Source organism: Triplophysa dalaica, chromosome 12 (assembly GCF_015846415.1).
Source record: "Triplophysa dalaica isolate WHDGS20190420 chromosome 12, ASM1584641v1, whole genome shotgun sequence".
NCBI lineage: Eukaryota > Metazoa > Chordata > Actinopteri > Cypriniformes > Nemacheilidae > Triplophysa > Triplophysa dalaica.
The window spans coordinates 13,082,596-13,104,030 of record NC_079553.1 but is presented as its reverse complement, the minus strand read 5'-3'; the positions used below and the strand labels follow the sequence as shown (position 1 = coordinate 13,104,030).

The following is a 21,435-nucleotide window of genomic DNA, read 5'->3' as shown; positions in this document are numbered from 1 at the left end:
ATATTTGCAAACCCCAGTGACAAACATAAAGGGTCACTAATAGTAATGATTCATGGCAAAATCACAGAATATGGAGATATAAGGGTTCCAAAAAGACAGCGGCGATATGTTTAATTTATAGATCTTGCATTTCTTTTCATTTATGCTCATTTTATTCATTATACACTTTTTATTCTTTTTTATATTTTGATGTTTTTATAAGATCGTTTCATAGACTTCACTAACCAGCTTCCACAGGCTCTATATCCTGGTAGTACAGCATGAGGTGAGGACGGCCATCGACAGCAAAGAACTGCTCTATCCGCTCAATCTAAAAATCGCACAGAGGAATGTCAGTAATGCATGACCGCCTTTCAACATGCTAACATCTTGTAGTGTGTTTTTGGAATCCTGTTCACCTGTTTTCCCTCCAGAATGGCATCCTCCACCTCAGTCTTCTCCAGCCCGATGCAAGAGGACACGATACTGAGGATATAGTCATGTCTGCCATCCAGCTGTGCTCTCTTAGCCTCCCGTTCTTCCTTTAGCTTTTGCTGTGTGATACAGTAAATGTGTCAATTTAAGCATATATATAGACATGACAATAAGGGAGTACTCAAAGCTTGTTTGATTAAATCAGATTGATGTTAATAAAGGGATAGTAGCTAGTCCACACGTATTTGTATAAACAGAGTTTATAAACTGAGTTAAAAATGCGTCCAGTCAGAGTTTAGGAAACTTAATGAACTTCTCAATCATGTCTGAATCATGTATTGACATATTAAGAATTTCTACTAGAATTCCTAAATTAAAAACATACTGATGGACCCAAATAGGACAGTTGCTTACACTTATAAAAATAATGCCTTAAAAGGATGGTTTACCCCCCCAAAAATTGTTATTGTTTATTCAACCATTTCATTTCAAACCTGTATCACTTTCTTTCTCCTTCAGATCATAAAAAGAGATGTTTTAAGAATGTTGGTAACCAAACAACATTGGCCCCATTGACTTCAATTGTATGGACACAAAACCAATTTTGTGTTTTGTGTATACAGGTTTTGAAATTCATGGGTGTGAATATATTATGTTCGTAACTACCCTGAGACAATTCCAAAGTTTCTTCAGAAACTGTAGCACACTTCTCTGGTCTTTTATGTTTCATGGAAAAAAACAGTTTGTTTTCTCTCATTGCTGTCTAGACAACAAAATCTCAAATACTATATTTGTAATACGAATTTATAGAACATCTTTTAAACCGAAATCCCATGAATGTGATCCCAAAAACATACACCTAAAGTCTTTGCATTATTTAACAGTTTAATAGACCAAGAAAAAAAATACCATATTGTACAACTCAAAATAAAAAGTATTGAAAACATGGCAGCGTGTACATGGCGTCATACATACTTTTAAAGCAGCAATTTGACTATTGGAGATGATGGACGAATGCAGTTCAGCTTTAGATCTCCTCGATTTCTGCTCACCCATACCATCCATAAGATCTTACATATAGTTAGTCCAGTCAGAAGATAGTTAGCCTAATATGATGTCTGATCTTTGTCCAAGTGGAAAAGAGAGGTCTACTTATTCCGACCCGACAGTTACATGACCAAACGCCCAAACGAAAAAAGTTTTCATTGGACGACCTTCACACACCTGACCTTCGCAGCGTCTCTGTCGTGTCTCTAGTTTTCTCAAGACAGTAAAAACTGAGACGCCCCCATACAGAATAAAAGAAATGCGGCTGAACAAAGCTCTTAATGGGCAGAGCAGTCTTGGCCCCTCAAAGCAGATAGAGACAGTAAAAGTTGCTTGGCTGGGGTGCTAGGTAACACTGTAAAAAAAACAAAAATGAGCCAATAAACTAAGCTACAATTTGTGGGCTGGATACAGATGCTCAAGAGAATAATTTGTATTTTAGTTCGTGTGTTTTAAAGGAACTTTACTTAGTCTTCATTCCAAAGGCCACTTTCTTGAACAATCAAACATTTCAAATTAAGTTTCCTGACAATACGTTTAACCAAATATTGCATTCACACCAAATGGATTCTTTGAGACTAAGCCAACCTTATTTATTTCTCCTTTGAATAGTTCAAGGAACCTCAAGACAAATACAGACTAAACAGTTAGATTTATAATTTAACTCAAAAACTGTTTTTTTTATCATTTATTCACCCACATCTCATTTTAAAACTGAATTACTTTTTACTTCAGCTGAACACAAAAGAAGATATTTTGAAGAATGTTGGTAAACAAACAGCATTGGCTCCCATTGACTTCCATCGTTTGGAAGAGGCACAGGAGCTGCTGTTTCATTTTAACCATCGAAACGTGGATGCATTACTGCGCGTCATGCACAATATAATCAAAATATCTTCTTTTGTGCTCCACAGAAGACAGAGTCTGACTAAAGCCGTATTAGCACAGGTTAAGTATTATCTGGGAATCATTTGTATTTCATGTGGCGCATTCGCACAGTATAAGCAAAGCCTGTTATTTTACCCAAATTTACGGACTTATTTCGTAGATTGGATGGCAAGGATTTGCGTATAGATTGTATATGTAGTTCTATGGTGTATAACGATGTGACCATACCTGTCAGCATATGTGACTCATGATCGTGTTCAGAGATCTCCATCTATCAGTTCACGATCACGTTACGGGAGTTTCACAGGAAAAATAACAAAACTAGAGAATCCCTGCCATAACATCAGTGTTGGCAGGTATGATATGACCTCGCACCTGAAATACTATCAGAACACTTCAACACAGCCTCCATTATTCGCAAATGGTGGATAAAACCTTGTACAAAGATTTACGAGCCCACCAAATCACAGACATACCGATTCTGAGGAGACGAATATTATCACAGGACCTCTGTGTTCGTAAAATATGGTAGGTCAAATTAATTCTTAAAAAATTACTGACATGGCAGATTCACGCAGGAATAAGATCTTATTGTAATTATTATCAATGATTAGAGGTCCCAGGGTAATACTAATCTCGTGCGAAAATGGCTAAAGACGTAATCTGTCGTATTTCTCAAGGCATATTTTTCAACAATGTTGAAACGACTGCGGGTGAGATAGTGTACCGAGTTGGTTTGTGCATTTCAAAAGCAGCTCGATGAGGATTAAGGGAAGATTTACTTTTCGCGTCTTTGGCGCTCGAATATTCGTTATTTTAAAGTCACCATGAAACGGAAGTTGCGGGTGACTTCTTTTACGCATCGTGACGTTATCCGAGTGAAATGGCTTTTGAAATTTGAAAATATGTAGGTTTGGGCTTTATTTTGCTTTCTCTTTTTTATTGGATTGTTAGGTGGACCTGGTGAGGGGGGCCTTAAATGTCTGGCCATTGGACAGTGAGTATAGTCCTACCTCTTTTTTGTTGTTGACTTCATGTGTTGAAGAGTTGTTGTTGAGAGGGAGAGAGGAGCTTAATGTTTTTGATTACACATTACAAGTCCAAATTCATTTTGATGAAAGAATGGTGTGCACGGATCAAACATTTATAACAATCACTGCAACAGTGTGTAAAACACTTAGAATATTCCTGTTTGATTTCACCGTGACTTTAAATGTAGACGCACGAGCGTGCTCAAACTGGCAGCGATGCGTTTTGATGGACATGCAGTGCGATGCTCATGTTTTTCTAATAATCGAGATGATTTCAACTATTCAGAATGACGCACGCATCGCAGGTCAAGTGACAAGAACCAACCAGCCAATATGGAAAAGCTCAGTGATGATGGAGACACATATGATGATCACAGTATAAATAAATCTTGCAGCAGACACATTGCAAGGTATTTTCAATCCATGTAATCCATATATCCTTTGTTTATACCTCGTCTTAACGGGTATTGTGGCCCGTGGTTGCTTAGCAACGACAGATGCCAGGAAAGCGCACACTCCTACACTAGGCTCTATGGAAAAAAAAGGGAAAGCAGTGCGGGTCGAGTTTTCCACACTTTTTCAGATGCGAAATGTGAATCGCCCCTAACTCTTTAAACCCGCTTAAACTATAAATCCAGAAAAATGATAGGACAGAAAACTTAGAGATACACACAAATTAAATCAAACTGTGATGGTGTTTGGTACTATGAGACAGATATAAGGTTGAACTTTCTATTGCGGTCTAGCCTGCATGTCTAAATATTGGCCCTCTACACATTTGTGTAGTTTAAATGCCTCCCTTATCTCACACACCTATTTTAGAGTTATAAAGTAAAGATGTTGCACAGAAACTGTTGCTATTTGCTGTGTTGTTATCACCATACAGGAAATATGAACAAAACACACATCATCTTGGTCAATTCGGTATGCAAGTGAGTTTCACTGTGTGACTAATACAAATGACTCCTTTGTCTAGTTCAGTCAGATTCACTTAATAGTTTGATTGATTCACTTTATCACACAAATCGAGTCATATGTTTATGAATTGGGCAGCACTTTGCATTGTACGTCCATTTTTTCATGCGGAAGAACACAACAGTCTTCAGTGGTGGGCAGTAATGACGTTACTAGTTTAACTACATTTCACAGTAGTGGTGGTAGAGAGTAGCGAAGCTCTTTTATTGATCAAGTAGTGCATTGGCATCCACGTAAGCTTAATTTTCCAAAGCATTTCCTAATCTCAGGCTCAGATCGGCTGCTAAGGATCATTGATCCTGGAAAAGCATACACGGATCTGTGTGACATCCAGTGGGCCACTATGGGTGCCACCCCAAAATGTTGTTCGCTACTTGATTGACATCTGATTTCATCTCCAGTGCACTTGCACAAGAAAATACGCCGATTTAAAGATACACAAGAAAGAACCATACTTTTTTACAGTAAGTCTAATTATTAAGCCTTGGGTTCAGGGTTGCATTTTTTTATTGTGTAAATTAAAGTTAGGCTCCATTAGCACGATAATCAATTGAATAAGAGAGATCGGTTCCTAACATACATTGTGTTTACATCAGGGTCAGAAATGAATAGAGCATTTGGAAAATGACACCAAGGTGAACAAAATGCCATCCAAATGCAAGATAAAAGGTATTCAAGATATGCCGCTCAGCTGCTTAATAAAAACTAACTACGACTGTCGCTGTCATGCTACGTGGTGCAATATGAAGTACACAATGAAGAAGATAATCCAATATACACATTTATTGCAATTACTTCCATGGAGACAACAAATGAGCGTCCACAGACACAGGGTTACACATAACAATTACCAAATGAAATGACAAATGAACTAAGGAGAACACAGTGCTTAAAAACACAATTAACGTAATCATGGAGAACAGAAACAGGTGTGAAGTTGAACTAATCAACAACCATAGAAACTAATGAAAGAACACAGTCAAACAGTAACATAGAACTAAACCAAAACAGAACAAAACACAACTGAGATGGGTCTTGTCTGTCTCTGTCAACCTCCAGATGTTTTCCTCTGCCCGTTTTCCCCCTGGACTTCACTTCCCACGATCCTCAACGCACCCTCACCCGTTTCGTGTCTCCAATCACAGTACCTGTCAGATATACAGACTCAAACTACGCCCGAAATCACCAACTTCCATACTATTAAGAAGGCGAAAATGAGTATGAGCCATGAATAGAGGCCGATTCTCAATATGCATTCTTGTCTGTACTAGTGTTCTTGTGGACTTGTGAAACGCCATCAGTGGCAGCCCAAGTACTGTTTCAATTCTAAGTTCACGTCTAGACAAGAACAGATAAAATCCCCGGATGTGTCCGTGATCCGCCCCTTTATCAAGGGTGCATTGTGAGGGGACTTGTGACACTATATTTCCGACATGCTTTGTGCAGCAATGGCAGTGGAGCAGTAAACAGCTAAATGCTTATAATATTATGGTTATTTTGCAACAAAATGTAGTTTTAAGAGATGTTAAGGCGAGAATCAATGTGTTTAAAGTTCAGCAAATCGTTTTAACTAATGGCAAAGTTAAGTTTCACTTTCAACTTTTTGTTTAATGTTGTACCGGAGCGCTCCCTACAGGAGTAACTTTACATTGGACTACATTATTTGCTTGTTATATTCTCTATTGTAGAAACTTCTTACACTTTTCAATAAAGCATTGTGTTTTGCATCATATTTCAATTTAGTCTACACAAAATCAGACCAGGAACGGTGCCAGAATCACATATTCATACTTTTTAAATAAAAACGACAGGAAGCACTATTGTGTTTGGTCATTTTACATTTATGCATTTGGCAGACGCTTTTATCCAAAGCGACTTGAATTGGATTAACCTATACATTTATATACATACTTAGTTATGTGCAATCCCCTGGGATCGAAACCACAACCTTGCATTGTTAACGCAATGCTCTCACCACTGAGCTACAAGAAAGCTTATTTTAAATTTTATTTAATTGAACTTTGTTTAAACTTAAAGCTACATACCTAATAAATAGGCTATTAAGTGAAATAGTATTGCATATATTTGACTGAGTGATGCATCAAATCTCTGGTGTTCCATTTCTAATATAACCGGACCGCATCCTCCCGAGTTAAAAACTCCAGAGTCTGAACTTGCCAGACTAGCAAGGACACAAGTCCATTCTTTGCATTCTTGGAATTGAGAAACGGCCAGTATGCCCGAAACATCAGTATGCAAAAAACAGTAGGCAAGTATTAACCGGATGGTCTACCTCTTCCGCCGAGATTCATGAGGGTAGATCGGATGGACACTTCTCTATCCCATGATGCCACGTAGCATGAGCGGCAGTCAAGCCCTGACTCTGTTTGCGAGGCTTCCCCTGGCTCCTCCGTGGATTCCCTCCAGCCCACAGCAGTGGCAGTCATGGCTCTGCCACTGGCTAGCGCCTGCGCAGCGGCCTCATCCCTGGACTTTCCCCAAATATATTTTCGGGGAGGCCAGTGTCGGGCTGAAGTGGCTGTCCCGGTGCTCCCCAACATGGCCACAAGGACCGGTGGATGCAAGCGCCCTCTGTATGCTGTTGTCGTGCTAATTGTGACCAGCCTCCTCGCGGCCGCCACCCCCAGCACTCACAGCTCCAGAGTCATGGCCAAAGCACCCGACATCATTAGCTCTCCCGCTCCAGGGTCATGACCACGCCAGCCATCATCCACAGCTCTCCAACGTTACGCCCAAGATGGCGGTCTGGCTCCTGGTACTGGCAGCACCAGGTATGCATTCATTGTGCAGAGTAAGTCATCGAGTGTTTTAGGGATGTTGAATGTTCTTTGATCGTTTTCTTAATATTCCCTAATATACAGTATTTCTACGTATATCTTGCAGTCCTCTGTAATGAACGCCTGTTGTTTTATAATTATGACATATGTCATGCTCCTCAGACTCATTTCAGTTTAAAAACAAATCAGCCTTACACTTTTTGTCCATTTAGTTTTTTATAATTTTATAATGTACTTCATGCACCTAAAATTATATTTAATAACATTAGACAATTGTGTTATAAACAGTAATTGGATATTTGAGCAGCATTAAAGAGTCTTTAATAAGCCATCGAAGATGCAACCCCTGCAGTTAAAAGATGGCTTTCATTGATGTTGATAATGTTTTACTGTCTATATATCATTCCTCCTATTGGTTTAATTACTTGATAAAATTTACTGTATGTATTTGATATAAAAGTCAATGCATTAACGTTTAATAAGGTAATAATAAAAACGGCCCTTATGGAGAAAGAAAAAAACTAGACTTTACAGGGACTTTAATGAAGAACCAAGATTTACAGCCTATCTTAGGGTCACACACCACACAAACAGCGGCTAACAAGCCTGGGCAGGCTGAAGCCTACACACCAATTGACCTCGGCAGCTAATGGGAGTGTTGGGATACTGTGGGAATGACAGGCTCGTGCTCCATCAAGCATGACGGCCCGAACAACTGGAAATAAATGATAACGCTTGAACGCCAACGATCTCCTAGCAACACAACAAACCAGACAAATAAAAGGGTAACCTTAGCGCCAAAGATTTTCTAGATGAGAAAACAGTGATCTCATGCATCAATCTGCAGAAGGACATGACAGGCAATAATAACAGAGAGTATCTCGGTTCTTGTTCAAGTGATTTTCAGGGAAAATATGACAATCATAATCTTTTTGCATTTTGTGAATTATGGATGTCAAGGTCTTTGGATTGGGAATAATTGTCAAAATCATTGACAAGTCAACCATGTTCTTAAAGAGGTCATACGATTCCACAATAATGACAGATTAGCCGAATGCCATGTTAAATGTGACCGTATTCTAAAGACAATGTTTTTAGGAAGTCATTCTTACAGCCTTAACGCGGATGTTGCATATGCAGTTTCTGCCAATCTCATTTTAATCTTGAGTACCTAGGCCTACCTATAGAGTAGTATTGCATTCTTCGTATCTTTGAAGACTCACATTTATAAATGAAAGATACAGCTGTACGATTATTTCCCAAAACAGACGACCTACTAAAGGCGTATGGATACTAAAGCTCATACTTTACAGATACGAATCCAAAACTACCTCAATTTGCATTCTGGGGAAAAACGGAGGTCCTAAGGATGTTAAACTATTTGAGGGTGATAATTGATGGCAGAATTGACATTTTGGGTTGGAGTTCCTCTTTAACGTCGTCCACTTGTAATCAGATTAACCAAAACGCATATCAGGTGTAGGCTGCAGGGGCCCTGAGAGGACAGGGGCACTTCCTGTTGAAATAAGATTTGGGGCCAGAGGGGCACCCTAGATCTGCCAGTGGCACGTACCCACCGACTGCCAACGAACCACAGACATTTGACTCAGTTTCACTTAAACGCGTGAGGTTAATGACCATCATCTTTTAACCCTGGGACTGCTCCACCTATCAGTTTGAAACAATCTGCAAATCCACATTATATCCACCATTTATATAACATTCCTCACCGATATGAAGAAAACAAACAAACACAGCTGAACTTCGTGAACAAAGGAGAACATTAATGGGCTTGCTTTCTCCCACTCTCCATGGTTGACGCGTGGGCGTGCTTTTCTGAGAGAATTGTTCAATATCGGACAAAAAGTTGTTTTCAGAATTTCATGTTTGATAACAACTTTGAGAAACCTATAAAAACACTGGGGGAGTGTATCGAGCACAGAAATACTACGTCATATGTTTTTTGAGAAGTTGACCCTGTCAAGCATGAGAAGCCAGCACGTTTAACATAGTAAAGAAGTCAGAATGCATGAAACACTCTGGATGTGAATTTGTCTACTTTTCTCTTTTTATCTTTCTGTTATTGTATTTGAACTCTATAATTCAATTGTATTGTAGTGCTGTAGACTGCCTGTACATCACAATAAGCATTTTTATGTACTTGCTGTCACTGACATCTGTCCACATGAGAAATAAACTTGAAAATGTCTCTTTAATAAACTGTGTTTTCGGCTTGCAGGTAAAGAGCACAGCCAGGCTACATGGATGTAACTGTCATCCTGTTTTCTGAAATAAATGTATCAGAGTCAAAAAACAGCAAAATACAGCTGACCAACTGCAAACATATAACTGTTTTGACACAATTATAAACAAATGAGACATCTGGCACTGAATTGGAGTAAAACCAACCACATGAATCAATGAGTTTTGCATTATTAACAAGGTTACTTTCCACTCTTTAAAAGTTTGTCTCATGTCTAATTTAGATCAACTTAGAAGAGAAAATTATGAATAGAAGAACAAGAATAACATGCCTACAGTAACATGAATTACAATTCCTGAAACACACAATTTAAGTAAACTTTAGCATATTGTGCGTCACACACCAGCTCTTTCTACGGAGACATTGAAAAAGCGATGTAAACATGAGAAGCAAAGGTTCATCTTACCTTGCTTAGAAAGTCGGGCGTTCGGGGTAGCATTGCTGCCCTGATCGCAGCCACGCAAGCAAATAATTTCCAGAGATCGCACAGCAGAACCGTGTGTTTCCACAGGTAAATGATTAAAATCGTACTTAATTTAGGACACAGTTTCTAAACTGTCCTATGGTGTTGGGTGACCACCTGTCCTCACTGGAGGTCTTCTCAGATGTCACCTATGGAGCTAAATGGCCCATTGTGTTAGGTAGGTACAGTAGGAGTAGAGACTGAACGATCCCTAAACAATCCAACACTATACTGTATGCATCAATGAGACCCTCTCAATGCAGATTTGTGTTGAAAAGAGGCATCCAGACAATTGAATGCCCCAGGAACATATGACCATTCACAGCTTGTTGAAGTGAGCTGCAGCACAGACTCGTGAATATGAATGAACTGAATTCTCATCAGAAACTGGGTTAAGGTCTGATTATTTTAAAACTGTGGAAATAAGGTCCAAAAGCAAGTTAAATTATGTAATAGATTAAACATTGTGAAAAATAAAGTCAACTACCATATACTGCACACAACTGAAATTTGGCTTTATATTATGTAAAGAAAAAAACAAGCAACGAAATGGATGTCAGGGGTTTAGTATGGGGATGCATGTTAGGCCCGATATTATGGCCATATCAATATCAGACGATAATTGGTAATTTTTCACATTATCGGCAATGTATCAGCCTGATATTAAAAAAAAGTTTTCTGTAGTCAACGTTTTATAATAAAATATAAAAAAAGCAAATGTTCACTTTTTGCCTTTTGTTTCAGGCTCAGATTTTTTTTAAGAAAAATGAATTTTAATATTAAGAAACTGTATATTGGCCATTATATCGGTTATCAGGTTCAAATTTTGAAGAATTTTCACTTTTCGTCCAAAATTTACATAACGGTGCATAGTTAACCTGAAATGACTCCTTCACCCTAGTCTCATCCTCAGACGCCCACGGGGCGTTGGCTAAGCATCTGATGCATAGAAAACCCTTTTCTGGAAACACTTCAGCAAATTCAAAGTCGTCATCTGATTGGTTGAATTTCACAGGATTTCCCAGAGATGTGCCGTCTGATCTATGTAAGCTGTCGTGTTTACAATGGTTGCAATAAGAATTAATCACGGTCAACTAAACGCTTAATTCTTAAGTATGTAAGGTTCATGGCATGAACTTATAATAATTTTGTTGCTTTTAACTTTTGACACGTTTGTGAATGTACACCGGTCGGGTACTGCGGGGATTGGTTGCTTTACCTGTCAGCCATATGGCCATCTAGGCTGGATCTTGGCCAAAGGAAGCGGCAAATGCTTCTGACTAAGTCTCTAAAAAGTCTCCTAAAGCATTTTGATCCCCAGCTTTGGCTCAGGTCCCTCCCTCAATGTATATCACCTTGTAGGCACCAAATCATTTGTAAAAACCTTTACTCATTATGTTCCCTGTGGTGGAATGAACTGCCAGCCTCCTCCCTAACTGCAGCATCCCTTATTACTTTCAAAAAACACCTCAAAACATACCTGTTCTGCATTTATTTGACTAACCAATAACTGTCTGACTGTCTTGTCTGTTTAATTTTTTTTTGTTGTTGTTCATTCTCTCCTTTGCTTACTCCAGCTTGAATCCTCCTAGTAGCATGGTTTTGTAAACTAAAAGTACTGTTTAGTGTGTTGACCAAATGTTTATATGTCTCATACTTGTAAGCCGCTTTGGATAAAAGTGTCTGCCAAATGAATAAATGTAAATATCAAAAGGATTATTCATCCATTAAGTCCAACAGAACATATTTTAAATTCATGTCTATAGCACAAAGCATAGAGACATATACTGCAATACTACAGGTTTGGGGTTTGTGTTATCTTCCTGAGTGTATGTACTACTTCTAAGAGTGACGCATCACACCACTAACAAGCAGCAGTGTTCTCTCTTACATCTACAGGCTGATTATAAATGACTACAACAGGATAACAAGGCGTCACTTGTAAAACCAGGATAAGGTTTGTGAAACCCTCTTAACAAGCTTAAAAGATTTCCAACATTGACAAGTCACTTATATTTGAGTCCAGGATCCACGCTTCACATACACAGACCAATTAAAATCCATTAATCTCACATGGTATCGTCGGTGCGGGATCACAAGCAGCCTGAGAGTTCCATAGCAGCAAAATGACTGTGAAGGTTTGCATTTGAGAGCAGTTAGGTCATGAATATTTTACAGTGGCTATGGCAGATTTTTTTTAAGGGATCTTCCTATTAGGATGGACCGTGTAACAAGAGTCTCTTGTTAAATTATGCAGAAGAACTTCAAGCTGGCTATCCAACAGCAAGCACAGTGCTTCCCACCACACATCAGGCAAGAATCTGGGCTGCAATAACAGCCACTATTCAACCTTTTTCAAAGATACCTTCTGTGCCAGAACCAATAATGCTTTATCAGCAGCACAGACTAGTGGGTATTTTTACATCAGCAACCAAATGCACAGATGCAAGGAATCACAGGTAATTTGACTCACCTTCTACACAGCCTTCATATTTTTTGGGAGTGTTTATCAAATTGGAAGAAGTGAATAATAAAAATGTAAATGTAAAATGAAATCATTAGCCTGAAGGAAAACACATTGAAACCCGGTATGAAGATTATAGGGCCTTCAGTATTTCTAAATTATGGATTGCTTGGACTGTAGGTCATGTAGAACAGACTAGAAAACGATTATTGAGTGATTTTGCGGAAGGGTTTTGATCAATAGGCTAACTGTCTGACATTCTGTCTGTCACTCAGGCAACTGAAAAAATTAGGAAGGGATCACTCCAGTTTCATGGATGATGACGTGTATCAATACAATACCCTACCATAGCTAAAATCACAAATCACGTCTCCTGGCAGTATAGTGAGATTACACCAAGAGCAAATTACACTCTTTCTTAAAATAAAGAACAGTAATCTCAATAAATACGGCCTATTTACCTTTTCAATGTTTGCAATAAACAAACACATTGACTGCCATAGTAAGAAAAAAAAATGCTTTATACATTTTGCTGTTCTGTTGGAAAAAAAAGAAGACCTTTTGAAGAATGTAGGAAAGCAAACAGTTCTGGGGCACTTTTGACTACTTTTTACTTTTTCCTGTAATTTGACTACTGTAGTCAATGGTGGCCAAACAAGCATTCTTTCAACTATCTTTCTCTGTGTTCATCATAACAAAGACATTTACAGGTTTGGAACAGTTAGAGGGTGATTGAATGATGACAGAAATGTAATTTTTGGGTCCCTTTAAATATTCTTCAAATATCATTGCATATTTCAAATGTGTCAAATGTACCCTTACTACAACATAATACATGTGGAAGGAACCATTTCTACAAGATTAACGTGGACGTGTTTCTGGCACAATGGAGTTTTGCTGCCCTCTGCTGGGGGCGGATTAACGAAGCTGTTCTCACAGTTTTTCTCGATTGCTTAACATATTTATAAATTATATTGAAATTATAGCTCCTTATTTCGAAACTCGAAACACAAATCCATAACTTCACACCCAATTCACTAAACATCCTATTTTTGGGTCAAAATGAATCTCTCATCTCAAAACCATTCAAGCTTATCGAAAAAGCAAACTTGTCCCCCAAACATGACACAGAAGCCCTCCTTATAGTTATGAGAAAATGGTGAATTGTCTCACCATTGTGTTTCTATCTAAAACTTTCAAAAAGTCTCCAAGTGTATGATATCAAGTTTAAAAACAATCTGAAACAAGTCTTATAGCGTATTCCAGCCATAAGATGTCTTAAGAAGTTTTTTTTCTGAATTACAAAACATTCCTAATTTTATTCTTAAATGTTTTGTGAATCTGGACGTTATCAACTCCAATCATTTCAAATCACAACAACTACTAAAAGCCAGACTTGCATTTTTCAAATGTTTTATCCTTCATTGTCATTAAATGACGAATACAGTACAACACAAGTGACGATTAACATGAATTATAATGGGTTCTAAATTGCGTTCTATTGTTTCTTGTCGGGTCCCATCGCGCGTCTGACGTTCAGCTGGTGATGTTAACTGTCAACTCTCACACAAATACACACATATCTATCTAAATTTCTTTAAACTTTATTTTAAACCTTTCTCAATTAAGTCAACATAAAGTTTGTTTAGAGACTTTACCCTATCGTTCATCCTGAACACGTGATAACAAATATATTTTCATTTTTTGTACAAATTATACATTATCATAGTATAAATAGTCTATAACCAGTGTGTCCTCCCACAAAGACAGTAATACAAATAAAAAAGGGGATTGTATGTAGGGGTAATGTTAGTGGGGAAAAAACTTTTCCTGTAATGTCCAAACCAGACCCTTGCTTGTATGGTATACCGTAACAAACTATTTTACTTTCGTGCGTGTAGCGTCTGGTTAGGAGTGATGTAAAAGTAATTCAGCCTATGGAAAGTCCTCATAACACATAAAAACACAATTTATTAGTGTATTAGTAGTAAAACGAAACCGACCTGAATCTCTTTGATACTGTCCATAGTATGTTCTCAAGATATCTAGTAGTCCATCATGAGGTCCGCTTTCTCCACTGCAAACTGTTGTTAGCCGTTGCCATGGAGTTGTCGACGTCAGGGTGCTGCCATCACGTGCTACTGTCTAGACTTTTCCCAATTACCACAAATCCGTTGGAATGTTCATCGTAATAATAGCGATAATGTGTTCAGAAATGTGGTGTGTTTGTTGTTTTGTTGTTTAAATAAATGACAGAATGCAGTGATAAGTGTCTGTCCGGGTTGTCACTAGAGGGCGCAATTGTTTTATTTCTTACGCATTTAAGGCTAAACGGCATGCAAGATAGCTGGATTATTATTATAATAAGGTTGCTGTTTTTTATTTATTATTAACTGAATTTCTTTTTATAGTTATATGCAGCTGTGTTCTTAACCTTACTTATGACGGATGTGCGTCATTAATGGCTGAATTTATTACACATGCTTTAAAACCCAATAGTGTAAATGCACCCAGCGTTCTAAAATTGGTCCAAAGGAATGTTTTTAATTATTGTTGTTTTTATACTGTCATAAAGTAAGCAATAGGTCTGGTTGAAATTCTGGTTTGGTCTTTCAAAACAAACTTAAACAGAATACGATTATTTGTCGTACATAATTGTCTTTAATTATTTTATCTCATGAGGCCTTATAGTTTTCTAACGATGCACGCTCAAGGGCTGCTTCTAATTAGGCAGCAATGGCCTTTAGGAAGGCGTTTGGGGTAGGGGATTCCTGGAGACCCCCTTCTTGAAGACCTCCCTTCTCCCTCTCCCTCCCTCCCTCCCTCATTCCACCCCCCTCCTCCTCCTCTCTCTCCTCGCTGAAACTCAGGAGCGCCGCCGATCGGTACCGACACCTCTCCTCCTCGAGAGCCAAGATGGAGGGTCCGCGTTTCGCGATCACAGGGACGAATCCGCGCACGCCGTTCTCTGCTTTTCAATGAAGAGGAATTTTCGATCAGTGTCTTCATCTCGGAAACCCGAAGCCGTTCCTTTCGTTTGGAGAGTTTTTTCTCGGGGAGAATAATTGATCCGAGGATGAGCTCGGGGGAGGGAGAGGACACATCTAAGGAGGCGGCCGACATAGCGGCGTTTTTTAAATCCGGTAAGTGGAGAAGAACGGGCGAGCTACGCGCTGTTTTTGTGATGATCCAAAATCACGGTTCACGCCATTGACGCGAGACCGAAAATGCCGTGGGCTGTTTTTTGAGAGGGCGATGGTGGTCCATAGGCTTTGATTCGTCAGGCGTGCTTATGCCCAGATAGAGTTGACAGATAACAGATAGATAGGTCAGACACGTTGGATGCTTTTATATGACATCATATGTGGTGTATGACGGTACACCTTCATACGCGCGTGCATGTTGTGGTCTTGTGCGTCAACGTGAAAAAAAATCTGTTATCATCCCAGACTGATGCATTTCGCGCATCGTTAAGTGCACGGAGCACAGCCTGTACTCAAGCATGCTATGGTTTTCAAGTGCTCTGTGCGCAAGTGGGGCAGCACTTTTTGCCTCAATACATCATGATTTATGTGACGTTTGATCTCATTTCAAAGAGGGTGACGTAATGACGGTTGGATTTGTATGCGCTTGGATTCCAATGATGTCATACCTGTCTGTCATCCTCAGGCACATTCTGTTTATATATCATGTTTAGGGTAACGCAACGTTCAGCTACATTGCAGTTGCATGTTTCCATATGTTCATTTCAAGCACATGTGGCCTTTTCTAAGCACTGGCTTGTTGTTGCAGTCAGCTGTTGCTGTGATTTGTGTCAGCTGTCTCTGCAATACCAGGTGCTTCCAAGAAGGGGAAACTGTAATGGGCCACGGACGCCCTGAGTGACAGCAGAAGAGTCTCTCATCTTTTGTGACCCCCCCCCATAAATCATCATTATTACTCACACTTTATGTCACTGGGTTTTGCAAATATTTAATTATTATATTATTACATAATATTCCAATTCAATTGTGACAGTATTGTGACAGGGTCAAATGTGATAGTATGAAGGCCCTGGTGCTCTGTTGAAAAAATATGAATTTGTGGTAGGGAATTTTTTTTATCAGGATTTCATTTTTTTATTATTGTTGAATACAGGCGTTACATTAACATCAGTATTGTGAATCGTTTGGCTGTGATAATCGTGTTGTGAAAATCAAATATAGTGACACCCCTAACTTCAAGTAACATAAATGTGCTTGCTAAATGAATGTAAACAAATCATTCGGTGTGTGAAGTTTGTACAGGTATAACACAATATTGATCAATATGATTCAAACACATACAATACAATCTTTGGTTATATTCCTTCAATACATCGTAAAGATTTGGTCTTTGTATTTTCACCCGAAAATGAAATTTTGTCATCCCCTCAAGTTGCTCCAAACCTGTATAGATTTCTTAGTTCTGCTGAACACATAGAACCATTTCTGGAAGAATGTTAAAGACAGACAATGTGGACCGAATATTTAACACATTATATAAATAAATAAGAGTATACTTAAACATCAAGAGAACAGCTGTATATAACAAACAGAGACTTACACTTTAATGCTGCGGCTATTGTCAAAGCGACGCGTCAAAAATACACCGTAACGTACGCTTCATATCCTCGAGTAGATGCAGATGCATGTTGAAATAGCACTTTACAGCGACAACAACAGCTTTAAACAGCGGTTCGAGTGCAGAAATACAAAAGAAACATAAATGCACGAAGCACGTCGAGACTAACAAGCGTTTGTCTGCTCTCGCTTTTTGAGCTGCCCGTCACGATACATCGACCAATGACAAATAAACAAAAATTCATACAACTTTTTTAAAATTGAGCTTGGCTGAAATGTATTCTGTATTTTTATCAATCACGTATTAAACATTTGAAATTTAAAATACGAAATGTAAATTAATATATAGAGTTTTCCCTTGTGTAATGTACCACCAGGGTCGCTTTAAGTACAACTAGTGGAATGCTACCACAGTTTGAGAAACACTGGCCTTTTGAAAAACTTCAGGGTGTGTAAATAATGACAGAATTTTCGTTTTGGGGTCGAATTATCCCATCCTATTCAACATATGCAGTAAACTGTAGTCGCTTTTTGTGATCTGAAATCTTAAGAACCAGTGCCCTTAGGAAAAATATTCTATCCGTGTCTCTGTTTTGTGTAGCATACCCTGTTGAAGAAAACAGCATATGCTGGGTTAGGTGTGTTTTGATGCTGGTTTGACCAGCTTAAACCAGATATGGACCAGCACATGACCAGTTTAAACCAGCACAAACCGGCAAACCAGAATCAAAACACACCAAACCCGCATAAGCTGGATTTCACAGATCTCAGTATCCTCTTTGTCCGACACACCTCTGGTGGATGTGTTGATTGCCCCAGGTCTTTTCAACAGTTTTGGCACATCCCTACCTCTGGTTGTCTTTGCGTTAAACACATTTTGTGTTTTCAGAGCATTGGAATCCCTCATCAGTGGCCTACTTAGGCACCGAGCTTTGAGCGCAGCCTGTGAGAGGTTAGACGCCCACCCAAAGAGCTTCTGTTCAGTTCTAAAGACTGTAGCAGATCTTTCACACCAACCTTGGCCCAGATTTTAAACTATCATTTAATGTTGAGCTTCGATAATGGCTTGGTCTGTTCAGACGGTCAGCAAGAAGGTTCTTATGAGGAGAGTGCGAGTGATACATCCATGCTCATAATTTATTTACCCTCATGTCATTCAAAAACTGTATATGAATCTGTCTTATGTGGAACACAAAATAAGATACTTTGAGAAATGTTTCAGTGTTTTTGTTTCGGGGGCAAGTGTTACAAACTTTCTTCAAAATATCTTTTATGATCCACATTAGAAAGATTAATATGCAGGTTTTGATGATGAGATCATTTTCACTTTCAACAACACTTGTCCAGAAACACTTTTCAGTTTTGACAAGACACACATTTAGACAAAACACATGTGAAAATAACAGGAAGTGCATCTGCACCAGTGCTCTCACAGCCACTTCATCTGGACCATCTTTCAAAATGCTTTATAGATATTTGAGGATACATTCTATATATTTACATGTACATTTACAAATCGATACACTTAGAAATTGATCTATATTAATGAGTCTCACAGTACATTCTTTGAACGCAAATGTCCTAGGCGTGTAATTGTTAATTATTTAAAGTCTGAGATTTTCCCAGATGAGATACATTCATTTTCATTACAGTAGCGTACATGCAACAGATCAGCAGACAGACGAGACACCTCATATGACAAATGTGCTTATTCTAAATACAGGTAAATATAGACTCTTTATATTCTTAAAGTCATGAAGTTTTAATTCTAAATATTTATACCTGCCATTAAAACATCTGTATGCAATACAAACTCACCTTATTGATTTCTATTCATAGCTGTTCTGCCCAAAATAAACATAAACATGGGAAATAAGAGATTTAAAGATTTGTTTTTGGCGTTTTTCACATACCCTGCAGTGAACACGGCAAGATTATTAAACCAATGTTCGATGAAATGACGCGCGCACAATACAACCCTGGGGTTATACTCCTTTGGTATCGTTTGATAAATGAATTGTAACCATTTTTCCTTCAGACGTTCTTCCTTTGGTAGACTTAGTGTCACATTGTAGAACACAGGCTCTAGACATGATACACACGCATCACGAACGAGCGACAGTGTTTGGAGGAGGAGAGATAAGTTTTCGCGGTAGTCTCAGCAAAACGTAGGCAGGGACTATGTATAGTGACGTAGATACGCAGGTGAACTATTCCACGTCTCGTTTGTGTGATTCAGAGTCAACTCCCATTTTAACAAGCTTGTTATTTGTTCACCTTTGGAATTACAACTTGGCAGACAACTTACTTTCAAACACGGGAACAGAACAAACTGCATGAAATGTCATTTTCATGATCTCATGCTACGTACTCTTTAAGCCGTAAGGTGCCGTTTCACTACCCCAGACATTGAAGTGACTTTCTGACTCGAGGAAAATGATTGCCATGTCAGAGCCATAGTTTTCTCATAATTCTCTCATTTTACCAAACTCAGTCTAATGAAAGTGCTCAATTCCTGTTATGCGTCGCTGACGTTTGACCTGAAGGCATCTGTCATCGCTAAAATCATTCCCCGCTTACGTCTTTTCACGTGTAATTAGAGGTTTGCTAAAAGTGAAGGGAGGATTGCGGCTTGGGATATTTCCTTACATTGCCTCACTTTGATAAACTATAAAACGTAATTACAGCGGCGCGGAACATGTTATTTGCAACAATAACATATTTGACAATCACGTGATACAATTTTTTATTTTATTTTCCCTTTTCTGTTGGATCGTGGGTAGTGCAAATGTTGCGTGTTATGGCTGCTTGCTTTAAGAAATCACTTGTTCAATTCCACTCACTGTATACAGAAACATGTGATGTAATTTAAAGCTGCAGTATCTCATTTTTATCCCACTTGAGTCATTGTGAATATAATTGTTTGACGGTTTCTTAGCTCGCTGTTACTTCCATGACATGAAAACAGAAACAAACATGACCACAAAGTCAAGTAGCAGGAATCCGAGCATCATGAAAAGAAAAAAACTTCCTGGTCTCAAGACAAGAATAGATCAGGCAAGATGCCCAGCATCTAGTTTATCCAATCTGATATGTAAACTAGCATACGGTAGCTCATGATGTTGAGCATATCCATTATGGCTTGTGAAGCAGAAAGCCTTGCATTATGTAATATAATGAAGCCCTGACCAGCAAACATTACCTGACCCTCCTCCACGCTCTCGCTGGAATGTCGATGCTGCAGATGTAGAATTGATTCGCCTGGGAATGGAACGTATAAGATTAAGACAAAGAGGACATGTGATTGAAGCAGAAAGGGTTGAAAAGAGAGTGCCGTTAATGTAAACTTACAGAATGTTAGCTGATGATACAGTTTTTGTCTGTATTGTGGTACTGGATTATAACCATATTTGTGTATTCAGTGTTTGTGTTGAGCATATAAATATATCATACTGTAATCCTATTTTTAATTAGAAAACAGAGTTTATTTGAGTTATCTTTCTCCATCTCTTTATGGAGTTAGGAGTACAATGTTGATGCAATGAGAAACAGATGTTGGAGGGGAGGACGCTATGGGTGTGTTTATTCATTTTGAAATGAAGGCAGATGAAGCCGATTGGCTATCCAGGAGAAAAAGCGACTGTTCCCAAACAGTTGAATGATTTTATTGATTTTATTTATTTCATATAATAGTACTTCACCACAAATGAAAAATGTATTTAAAATCTGCATGATGTTTAAACACGTCTTGTGTTTGCGATGCAACATTATTGTTTTTGTGCCCAAAATATGTTGCAATGACAAAATTATCACAATATATTTTATGACAAAATAATTAATGAATAAATCATTTGAATAATTCCGACATTAATTAATAAATAAAGCTATCTGTCAAATGCATCTTTAGTTTTGTTTAATTTGTGTAAACTCTATTTTTGTCAATAAATCACACTAATGAATGACATTTCAGAGAGAGAGATAGTTTGTGACCAACCATTGTGGAATTTAAGGTCAAATTAGCATTGTAAAGATAAACTTGGTTTTTAATATCATGGTTATTGTCATAACTAATACATTTGTGACAGGCTTATGCAATATGTTTGAATATTTTGAGTTTAACAACATTTGTATAACGTTATTTTATATACTGAAACTCAAAATGTTAAAAGTAAATTAATGTAAAAAATCCATTATCCACAACATAAGCCATGGCAGCAGGTTAATTCAGGAGAAAACCTGTTGGTGTAAATGATTCATTCCTACTTTTGCCTGCAGTGGGGGTTTATTTGAGACCACTATTTGAGTCCTACCACTGCCATATAACCCTTATCTGAGCAAGGCCTGCTATCAGACACCTGCCTTTCCCTGCAGAAGCTCCTAGATCAGTGCTGACATTTGCCATGTAATATCGAGGTAAGGGTAAAGGCCAAGAGTTCTGATCCAGTGTCAGTGAGGAGGGCAGCGAGTGAATGAGGTCTTATCGTTGAGCGT

At 38.4% G+C, this 21,435-nt stretch overlaps 2 protein-coding genes across 4 annotated transcripts in view; one reads left to right on the top strand and one right to left on the bottom strand.

Moving 5' to 3' along the window:
• Positions 1–14,418, bottom strand: part of dnah5 (dynein, axonemal, heavy chain 5) — a 91,292-nt gene extending 76,874 nt beyond the window's left edge. For all 3 annotated transcript variants that reach the window (XM_056761813.1, XM_056761815.1, XM_056761814.1), the window contains exons 1-3: positions 14,347–14,418; positions 399–533; positions 226–310 (exon numbers count right to left, since the gene is read on the bottom strand). In XM_056761813.1, the coding sequence (XP_056617791.1) occupies positions 226–310; positions 399–533; positions 14,347–14,370 (244 nt within the window). In that variant the 5' untranslated portion in view covers positions 14,371–14,418. The remainder of the gene's footprint in view (positions 1–225; positions 311–398; positions 534–14,346) is intronic.
• A 781-nt stretch (positions 14,419–15,199) lies between these two features.
• triob (trio Rho guanine nucleotide exchange factor b) overlaps positions 15,200–21,435 on the top strand; it is a 123,057-nt gene continuing 116,821 nt past the window's right edge. The window contains 1 exon segment of the mRNA XM_056761646.1: positions 15,200–15,486. Coding sequence (XP_056617624.1) covers positions 15,420–15,486 — 67 coding nt within the window. The 5' untranslated portion in view covers positions 15,200–15,419.